The following is an 11,176-nucleotide window of genomic DNA, read 5'->3' on the forward strand; positions in this document are numbered from 1 at the left end:
ACCCATTTAAATAACATTAAGTGCTTAACTTAAAAATATATACCTCTATGGAGCCAACGACGTTCAACGCTAGAAATCAGCTGTGCGCTTGAATGTTATCGTTATGCTTTTATGCTTTTAAGTATTTTCCTAACCTAGCTTTTGTTTGTAAAAAAACTTTACTGTTAGACGATGAGTGAAATGGATAATGAAAAATATCGTACGTAACCCCATGTATATTGTCGGGTCAGGTAAAATCTTGTACTTTACACGTTACGCAAGAGCGTGTTTACATCTCTTAGGTGAATTATGCAACTCGCTTCCGCTCGTTGCACAACATTCACCTGCGTGATGTAAAAACGCTCTTACTACACTTGTAATGTAAATAGCTATTTATCAACAACAATATTTCTTGTAAAAGTAAAATAGACAGCTGTGTTAAATGTTATCTTACACTTTGGCATCAGTGACCTATTCAGCTATGTTTAAATGTTATAATCTATCACAAGCATGTGAAAAGAGCTTGATAAAAGAATTTATTTAATGTAAAATATGAGACTGACAGTAATCAAGTCCTCTTGTCCTAATACCTCAGGACCCTCTTCTAACTATAGTGTGTATAATGAAACTTGTCTCCTCACACTCCTACCTGGGCCTGGCACAGGCTTTAAACCATTGGCTAGTCTCCAGGTAAATCTCTGTCTGGAGACAGGTTCTACCATATAGAATACAGAAAATCTATAGCCTTCAGATCTCAGATAGAGCATATAGCAGACTTTTTCTATCTCGATAAGATAGGTAAAAACAAAGATTTTACAACGTTTGAGGATCTGAAATCTAATCATGTTTTCAAGCAAGAAAGTACTTAAAACACAAAAAGAATATTACACAAACTCAACTGAAACTGGAAAACAATTATTAAACCTCACACAAACAGACCAATTGTAGTCAGACAAAAATGAAAAACAAATTTTTCTGGACTTTTAAAGTCCTAAAATTAAACAATATGGTGGTAACATTAGGCTATAGCAGTGGTATGATGGATTGCAAGTAGGTATACAAGTAAAAAAAATGACATATGGTTAAGATGGCAACAAATCTATGGCAGTTATGCCATCGGTTTGCGTACTGGTACTTGACAATAAATTTTATTATTAAAATTCATACTTGTATTGTAGCGTCTCACCTGTATATAGTCAATGGTCTCACTCTGTGCTTTGCTAGATGTTCTATGCATATACCCGAGGCCTATGTGGACTGGCAAGTTTAAGTTGCATTTAAGTTAAATGCAAGTTTATACAAGACCACCAACGACAAAAAAAAAAAATAGTTTGTTTACGTTTTACTCTGAGACATAAAGAAATCTCTTTGTTTCAGGGTTGATGCAGATGATGAGAACAGTTCGGGAAGCACTGCAAACTCAACAAACGCGGATAAATCAACACCGTCCGCCAAAGATGGCGATAAACCTGTAATCAAGGTGAAGTCGTTTGCGATTGTTCAAGACGAAGAATCCAACTCACTATCCAAGTCTACGGATAGGGTGCGTGTTACAGAGTCTTGTTTTACGCCTTTAACAACAAATAAATTTTCTGTTTGCCTAAAATTGTAAATAACAGTACAAGTACTGTAAGTGGCGTTTTGCATTGTATGCTAAACGTTTTTGTAGAAGGTGAAGTCAAACATAGACCATTGAGATTCACATTTAACTTGTTTTAAGCAAACTGTTCTGACCATGCCTTGTTACGGGAATAGAACGCAGAGAAGATATGGTGATACTTCACTGCCTTGTCCAATCCAAACTGCTGGTTGATTACAAGTAATAATTTAAGTGCTTGTTCTTGTTGTAAATTAATGTTATGAATGCTCATGTCACATGGAAGAATACACAGATGCGTTTTTTTCCAGTTGGAATGCATAAGGCTCCGTCCAAACTCTATGGTTCTTGTGTCACTTTATATACACTGCATTTGTCTGTAACATTGCTATTTCTGTGTTTTTAAAATATGCAATAGGTACTGATCTAATGAGCAAACAATTGAAACATAATTCAAAGGTTTGAACACCATCCCACAAAGAAAAACGTACTGTCACTTCTATTGATGCAATATAGAAATCTATAGTAGAATCAAAAGGTTAACTCAAGTAAAAGTAAACAAACTAACAAAAACAAATCTAACAGCTGATCCTTCTGCAATATTTTAAATGTTATTAAATAAAGCCCTTTATTTGTGGTTCCGGCCTTAGGAGAGGGTTTATCGAAAAACTGATGTTTTTCGGGGAAGTTTCACATCAAGACCTTTTATTCAAGTATGCGGTTGATTTAGGTGTGCGGTTTATGGGTTTCTCAAAAGTTCCGATCATTCCTAGTTTTAGCCAGTTTGCAAATAATTATAATTATAGAAAGTGACAGGAAATATGTATTTCACTAGTTTTGATTGATATTCTTCAACACTTCCCAAAAAGAAACATTCATACACAATAAAAAAAAAAACTATTGTTATTTCTGTTTTGGTTTTTAATATAGTCTACGTAGTGGAATTATTTATCAGTAAATGTTATTTGCTCAAATTTTCTCGGGTAAGCCAGCTGAACTCTTTCCCTTTCCATCAATAATACACTATATGATTAAATGGTATAACTGATCATTTTTGCCGTTTCAGCCATTGACACCAAATAGCGGTTCGGCTGTGAATACACTCACGATTAACAAGGATTTTGTTGTGAGTATAGCACCATATTTAAACTGTAAATTAGTTTCATAACAATCTTCAAACCATCCTCAACTGTTTGCATTAGAGATTTTTTCACCTTTTTATGTAAAATTTTCCTTTTCTTATCAACATTGTTTTAAAAAACATTTTTTGGTTTTGGGAATGGTTAGTAGCACAACATATTTTGAGGTGCAACACACAACTAGGAGGTGGGAAGCAGTTGAACTCATGAGCAAGTCAATTGAGCAAAGGTTCGGCTACACTACATAAGCAGGGGATCGGACAGGACCAAGGCTCCACTAGAAAAACAGGCCATGCTGCAGGATCCATTACGTCACAATAGTGGATAGATTCATTAATAAATTCACTGCCATATCCCATAAATGTTTTATGTAAATAAGCTGGCTGTTTGTCAGATTTTAATGGTAAGATTTTAGTAGAACTATCCACCACTGTGACGTAGTGTTGCGCTGCCCGCGCTATGGCCTCTTTTTCTAGTGGGGCCTTGACAGGACACTGAATGGAAAGGAAACAACACCGACAAATTTTAGCACTAAGGCCATACTTAACGGGACACAGAAAGGAAGAGGCACAATTTCTTTTGAGAGTGTACATGTTTGGAGAGCCGAACATTTCCCGAATGACCGTGCATTGAATCCAACCAGAATTTGTCTTTTCCGTTTCCTTTCTTGCCTTTGTAGCTCAAGATACAGGATATAACACAGTGACAAATGAAACGTCATGACGATAAAATGTGCGTTTAAATGCTACTGTACTTTGAGTATTCACCGGTTGCTGCAAGTGTCGTGTAATGTCTAGCGTACCACCTTCTATTTGATAAGACAGAAAGCATTCATTAATTAGTTGCCTGCCCGTTTTCCTTATTTATTTCATACCAATATTTATTTGAATATATTTTTGTCCTGTCCTGTGTAGTGTAGGCCTAAGGTGGGGTGTTATTGCAGCGACTGACAAGCCACCCAGTGTAATACAGACTCAATGTTCTCCAAACTCAACCCCACAAACCACCCTACTACATGCTAAGCAGATAAATTTAAGATCCTACTATTATTGTGTGGATAGTTTTCAGAAATATTGTTAAATTCACAATCTGTTGACAGTCGGGAGCATTCCTGGTGCTGCGGACGGAAGCCTCCAACGTAGACCCGCCTCTGTGGAAGATTGACGGCAAAGCCCTGCTGCAGAAATACAACCCCTTTGTTGAGGAAGGCAAAACTCTGTACAAGAATACAGCTGAGGTTAGTCGCACAAGACTGTAAATCCACTAATATGAGTAGAGGGGTCAACAGTTTATTTTGCTATTGTTCTGTTCTCAGAGCATGTTCAGATTTAGTTTTTACCATGAATTGAAATTAATTGTAATTAACTGAAACACAATTGTAGCCACTTAAGTTTTTACAAGTAGGTCTGATACGATTCATGCAATGCAGCAATTTTTGCTTCAGTGTGAATTCTGCATTCAGCGCAATCAGAATAATCGATGATTGCTGCAATATCTATAGCCATCTCTAGCTGTTGTGGTCATATTAAAAGACTCATTTCGAAGTAAAAATACAAATTCTGCAAAAAAAAAAACTTCGGAACTGTGTTCAAGTGTATTTTTGTTTAGATTCTACTATATTCTTATATATCTCACAGTTTGGGGTGGCACAGGCAAACGGCTTGTGTAACTAAACTTGAGATTATATCTCGGACCCAGCCAGTGGAATCACTATTGGTAAATGTGAGGTTTGCCCTCAAGACTTCACCAAATGAAGGTTACTTTCCAAGTAATTTCATCTATGAAATTAATTAACTGTTTGTGACTTGTCGATTATATAGCCGGCATCACAGTCCAAAAACTTGGTATGTCAGCTAAACCCAGTGAGGGCCCCTCCTTCGAAAACCCAGTTGTCGGGACAATTGGTGCCGTGTAAACGGTGAAGGTCAGTAGCGCTGTCTTGTGCCAATAGTACCTAGTTCCCTTGTGACACTCGAGGCATTAGGCGTGTTGTGTTGTTTAATCCGGTTATTCGTAGTAAAATTAGACCAAACTGGAATGACGAAATTAATTCAAAATTTGTTGAACTTTACAAAGAACACAGGTGTCTGTGGTACCACAAGACGACCTGTACAGGGGCGCTTGCGAAACGGCACTTACTGCAATTGCTCAAAACTTAAATGCCCAAGGATTTGATGTAGGTGAGGTTTAAGCAAAAATCAAGTCTTTCAGCAAAACGTTTAAAATTGAAATGGGTAAACTGAAAAAAGTGCCAAGTCTGAATTTGGATCTGCGGATGTGTATGTGCCAACCTTCAAGTGGTTTAACATAATGAAGGAAGTCATGACAAAGGAACGCTTACAAGGGATACCAAAGGAATATTGGTAAGTAGTTACACAATTTAATTATTATATTTTTTTATTACATCTATATATAAAGCTAAAAAGGGTCTGAACTTTTGAGAAAACCATAAGCCGCACACCTATCAACCGCATACTTGAATGAAAGGTCTTGATATGATATAACTTCCCCGAAAAACTTTCTCCTAAGGACAGGAACCGCGGTTAGAGAGCTCTATTTTATATTTAAAATATTAAAGAAACATCAGCTGTTAGATTTGTTTTTGTTTGTTTACTTTTCTTTGAGTTAAACTTTTGATTCTACCATAGATTTCTATATTGCATCAATAGAAGTGACAGTATGTTTTTCTTAAAATGGGATTGTGTTCAAACCTTTGAATTTTGTTTCAGTTGTTTACTGAATTGATTAGTTCAATTGATAGTATTGTAGTATTGATTGTAATTGATATATTTAAAAAACAGCAATTAATGTTAAAGACAAATGTTGTGTATATAATTAAGTGACACAAGAAATATAGAGTTTGGACGGAGTCTTATGTGTTCCAACTGGGAAAATAACGCATCTGTAGAGTATTTTCCTTGTGATATGGACATTGATAAAATTAATGTACTTCAAGAACAAGCGCTTGATCAACCAGCAGTTTGCATAAGGCGGGTGAAGAAACACTATATCTTCTCTCCCCGTGACGAGGCACGGGTAGAACAACTAGCAGGACATAATGTGTTATAACTCCAAACAACATAGAAAGGGTAAAATTAAAATAAACATATAAATGAGTTTAAACAAGGTACCACTTAAATGATATCCTTCTTTGCCTTCTTCCAGTAACAACTAGCCATTCCACAGCTCCTTCGTTAGAAAAGTAGGTTTTGTAAGCATCCTTTTTATCTTAGACTTTCTTGGTTAACTGATGAGGCCCCTCTTGCAACACTTTGCAATCCGTTGGTTTCTTTCCTCCAGATTCCTTCAATGATGGCACCAAAATCAAAATCCTCACAGTCCACTGATTCCCTAGGCATGTACATTGCAGTTGATTTGCTCCGCAGGAAATTATGAAGAGAACAAGCAGCACAAATCACCTAGTCGATTGTTTCAGATAGAAGAGGAATGGGTTTCTACTGACTAATATTCCGAATGCATTTTCCACTATACGCCTTGCCCTTGATAGCCTGTAATTGTAAATTTTCTTTTCCAAATCCAGCAATTGTCCTCTATATGGTTTCATTAGGCATTCTTTCCAAATGCATTATCTCCCACGGCAACTCCATCTGTAGGCAGCAACCCTTCTTCAATTGCTTGAAATAGAGAAGATCTTTGAAAAACTGTGCTGTCCAACATGGTACCGTTGCTTCCAGCACCACTGAAATTGATACGTGCAAGTGGTCAATTAGTGCAAAAAGTATAATGCTATTATGTTTCTTATAGTTGAACAATGTGTTACCACAATTTTCCGGCGCTCTTATATGCGCATGTTTGCCATCAATTGCTCCGTAGCACCCCGGAAAATTCCATCAATCTCGAAATTCCTGCTTGATTTTATTTCAGTCAACAACGGTCTCAGGAACCTATAACAAAAAATATAAATAAATTGGTAGATCGCTTTAAAACCACTAATGTAATAATTTTCATACAACAATAAATGCAAATATCGATTAAGCTAGTGTTGTGCTTTTGTACTTAGGTAAATACACACACAAATATGTTATTATACTGTATATATGCACACACAAGGTGCATATTGATGTACTTATGAATACTTGTATTTTAGTGTTGTATGAAAATTATTATATTAATAATATAACTTGTATTATTGTATGATTTCCAGATGCCTGGTGCTTGCAGTACACCTACAAGGACTGCTGATGATCTGGACGACTCAGCAGAACTAACTTCTGCGGACACTTCTAGCATAGAAGAAGCAAATGAACAGGTGGATGATGCACGGAACTCACCAATACCAGACCAAATAATGAGTAACTCACCTGCCGGTTCTCATCACAGACCAACTCCGGACTACCCTCCAAATAAGGAAATCAAGCCACGATCAACGATTCAACATATCACTTCTACTGCTTGTGGACTGAATAATTTTAGTGAATCAGTTCTACGCCACAACCATGGCAAAGAGAGCGAGTGGGACATTTACGGGAAGTCCGTGGCAGCACAATTAAAATGTTTGTCTCCTGCTCAGGCTCTCTATGCCCAGATGGAAATTAATAATACGCTAACAAAGTGCCGTTTTAACGATTTATGCGGCACACCTGCTTCACCTGGCCTTTTGACCGTGTCTACCGAGATTCCTTCAAACAACTCCAGTGAAGTTATTGAAGTATCTCCGGACACTGAAGAAAAAAAGTCTCACGACATAATTGCATCGTCCACAGCAACACCTGTGGACACATTTTCAGAAGATTTTACGGCTTTTGACTACAAATGCGATGTGTAGTGCAATTAACTTTAAGATTTTACAACACAACATTTAATGTTGTTAAATAAATTGTTTTGTTTATATTTACTTTGTGTTTTTTTTAAAATCATATTGCAATGATTTCACTTGAAATAACTCTTTACTTAGTTTTTGTAAATAAACTTTTGATTTTTTGGTAAATATGTAATATCATTTTTTTCTTACCTTGATATATTCCTGGAGGCTAGTTCACAAGGCCTCACACATCTAAGGAATGAATTGCCGGTTTTGAGACTCAGAAATAATGCTGCAGGCTCCTGTAGCCAGTAATTTCCAATTTTAGGCTGGGGTCAATGCTTTTCTCATTAAAGTGTCCTTTTTTGGATATTTTGGTTTCAACCATTTGTAAAAGTTCATCCAAACTTAGTATAAAAATTAAAAAGACATAAAACTTGAGTCTCTGGACTCATCCTTAAACATGATTAAAATTCTAAAGGATCTTCCATACGGAGTTCCCTTATCAATTGAGATGACGCACCATGTCTGTCCCTTTTTAAAAGCCATCTTCTTGTCCACTCCCTCTTCTTATCTAACTCTCCTTGTAACACGTTGCAAGACTCATTGATAAATTCCCAGCACATTATTTTTAAGTCCACTCGGGACACGACAGATGATGAGCACTTGATGAGCAGATGATGAGTCATGTTTCTCTGTCGAATGCCTAGGCAATTGTTGGCCTCGTGTGAACAGGTAACAGGTTCTCTTTCAACTTGGCTGGTCTACGACAATTTTGCATCCACGTGATGTGATGACAATTGGCAAAGATAATTGTCTCCACTACTGGCATCGTGTAAACCCCGCTTAAGTGTTTAGTTTTGTAGCTAACTTTACTAACCTGTATTTTAATTACAGTACTCCGGCTGGACACTGTCCAACAAGGGCAACTATTTCCCGGTGTCTGTCGTGTTCAAACAGCAGAACAAGAAAGAACATGTTGTGGCTCTGGACAGGATCAAATGGTAACGTGAACCTTCTAAGAATTAATGTTAAGTTATTAAATGCGAACATTAGTGCTTTGACCTACCGATTAGCCAAAATATGTCATTGAACACTTATTTTGTCACCATTTTAACAAAATGGTGATCATAAAGAGGTTTTTGGAGGAAAGAACATTTGCTTTAGGAATACATAGGGTAGAAGGAATGGATACATAAGTACAAGAAAATAGTTCCAGGCAGTTGATAGCACTTAAAGTATAAAATACCCCCGCACTCTGCAAACCTGCAGACTAAGCACATTTCCATTTACCTGTCTGGATTTTTACTAAAATATTACTATATTTATTATCTCCGTAGCTATTAGGCATACAACAACGCTTCAATATACAAAATTATTGTTTTTTAAAGCTCTACAAAATGGAGTGGAAAGAAATTATGAAATTTTATGTTTCTAGAGTCAAAAATGGGAAATACCAATTTTGACCCTATAAACCCTCGTTCCAATAGTTTGATCTGCTTTGCGAACTTGTTTGAATAAACATAGGTTTACACGTTTCTACCAAATTTCATCAAAATCGGATCATTATCGCGCTAACGGACACATATATATAAGAATTTGAACGGAGGGTGTTTTTTGGCCTCTGGGGACCTCAAAACGTAAATCGGTTCCGGGTCCAGGTCTTACCATGAGTAGCCTACTACAGTAATAGCTTATTCCCTATATGGGAAATTCGCTAAAAACAATCAATTTCATATTTTGCCCCTGTTGTGGCATTATTCGAATAACTAAAGAAAGATAAAATGTATATAACTACACTTAAATTGAATATGTTTCCATCCCTAAAACCTGATGACAAAGAGTGATAACATTGGAACAATAATAACGTGTTATAAAAAAGACAGGTATAAGGTAAAGTTAGTTAAGCAGAGGCTTCTTAAGAACGAAGTAGTAGACTCAAATTAATTGTGCTCCGATCCTATTGTTATAATCAGTAAACTTATAAGAAGGTGGTGGCATTTTTAAGGGTTTGCCAGCCAGCCTTAGGTCTAATACTGCAAATTCATATTCATAATAACATGATTTACTCCATATCGCGTTGTAATCGTGAAAGAAACAAACAAAACCAATGAATACTAGCACTTTAAGAAGCAAAATGCTTATGGAGAATAGTCCGACTGGAGTTTTGCAACCGAAATGAGCTTTGTGCGGCCGCGCTACTCCATCTCTCCCTATCTCTCTCTCCAAGCAGATGATTCTTTGTTTGACTCTCTTACTCAGTCAGCTGACTTGGCCGCGAGCTCGCGATAATCTATCTAATGGCCGCCGCGGAAACTATCCAAAATTAAGATATTCCCAGACTGAATTTGCAACAAAGGCATTGCGCTTCTTAAAGTCTTTGTGTTCATTGACAAAACTATTACAAAATGTTTTATTGTTTTCATGGTTAATTATTTACAGAAATAACTGGTATGTTTCAGGGATGAACCAGAAGATTCGGGTAAGGAATAAGGATAGACCAGCTGTGCTCAGCATTGAGTTCAAGTTTGTTACCTGTTTGTACAATGCCATTTTGTCCAGTGCATCTTCCAGTTTTCTGTATATACTGAAACTTAGCTAGTATTATTTCAAAGTAAATCTCAGGATAGTCTAAAGTTGGTTGTATATGCTATGGTAAAAGTAAGTGTAGACCATTCACATCCTAACTGCCCATAGATTATTTTCCAAGTTAAGCTATTGTTTGTATTGTAAGTAAGTGATTGAAGTTGCCTTTTTTCAGCTGTCTAATTATATCGGATGCCATTGTTTTGCATTTTGATAAAAGTAAATTTAAAAAAGTAATAGTACGACTTTAATCCAAGTTTGTTACCATTTATGTAGGTGTTTACAGTTAAATTACTTCTATATTTTATTTGCTTATTTCAGTTATTTTGGTATTCTTGAATCTTCTTGAACAAGCTTGCTGTTAGACTCTTTTTTTCTTAATTGTTGCATATGCTTATACTTTCAAATCAATACTCCTGGAGTGTTACACATTTGTTTACTTTGAGAAAAGGCAATTTATTTGGCATCAAAATCTCATTTCTGTCAGGTAGGTTGCAATTTAGAAACTTTAAATTTTGAGTTATGTTGATCAGTGTTCCAAAGATGTTACAACTTTTTTATCATTATTTTATATTATAAGTATGTGTTGTTTTGTTAACTATTTAAATAATTTAAATCTAGGTTGCTTTGATGACCAGGACATATAGATATTATTCACATTATATGTTATCAGATCCACTTTTACAACTTGAACTACATATTACATAATATAAAAGAAGTTTTTTACTGGGATCAAATTATGTGAGGTGCTTTTTAGGAGTTGTAAGAAATGCAGTGAGCGTTACTTATGCACTAGATGTTTGGTAAAAAAATTAAAATAAAAAAAAATCTTCGCTGATTCCTTGTATTTAGGTCTAGTGCTAGGTATATTTGAAAATTGTTTTGTATTTGAAAATTCCTCCTATATTTGGAAGAGGATTTTATTTTTTAAATAAAGAACATTTCATATGTGATTTTGTTGTATTGGATACCTTATACTGAAGTGGTGAGTCTATATTTTCCTGCAAAGAGACATCAGTATTGTTCCATGAATATTTTGTGCAAAATAATGAAAATAGATTCTGATTGTGGGTAGGGGGGGGGGTTAACTTTGTTATTGTGGACTTGGACTGT

General features: G+C 35.9%; 1 protein-coding gene across 1 annotated transcript in view; it reads left to right on the forward strand.

Moving 5' to 3' along the window:
- The window catches only part of LOC129002951 (uncharacterized), a 33,786-nt gene extending 22,770 nt beyond the window's left edge, over positions 1-11,016 (forward strand). The window contains exons 6-10 of the mRNA XM_054431089.1: positions 1,357-1,522; positions 2,643-2,702; positions 3,815-3,952; positions 8,375-8,481; positions 9,940-11,016. Coding sequence (XP_054287064.1) covers positions 1,357-1,522; positions 2,643-2,702; positions 3,815-3,952; positions 8,375-8,481; positions 9,940-9,970 — 502 coding nt within the window. The 3' untranslated portion in view covers positions 9,971-11,016. The remainder of the gene's footprint in view (positions 1-1,356; positions 1,523-2,642; positions 2,703-3,814; positions 3,953-8,374; positions 8,482-9,939) is intronic.
- Positions 11,017-11,176: the final 160 nt, after the last annotated feature.

Source organism: Macrosteles quadrilineatus, unplaced genomic scaffold (genome assembly GCF_028750875.1).
Source record: "Macrosteles quadrilineatus isolate MER2022 unplaced genomic scaffold, UCM_ALF_1.0 Scaffold_9__3_contigs__length_116548681, whole genome shotgun sequence".
Classification (NCBI taxonomy): Eukaryota; Metazoa; Arthropoda; class Insecta; order Hemiptera; family Cicadellidae; genus Macrosteles; species Macrosteles quadrilineatus.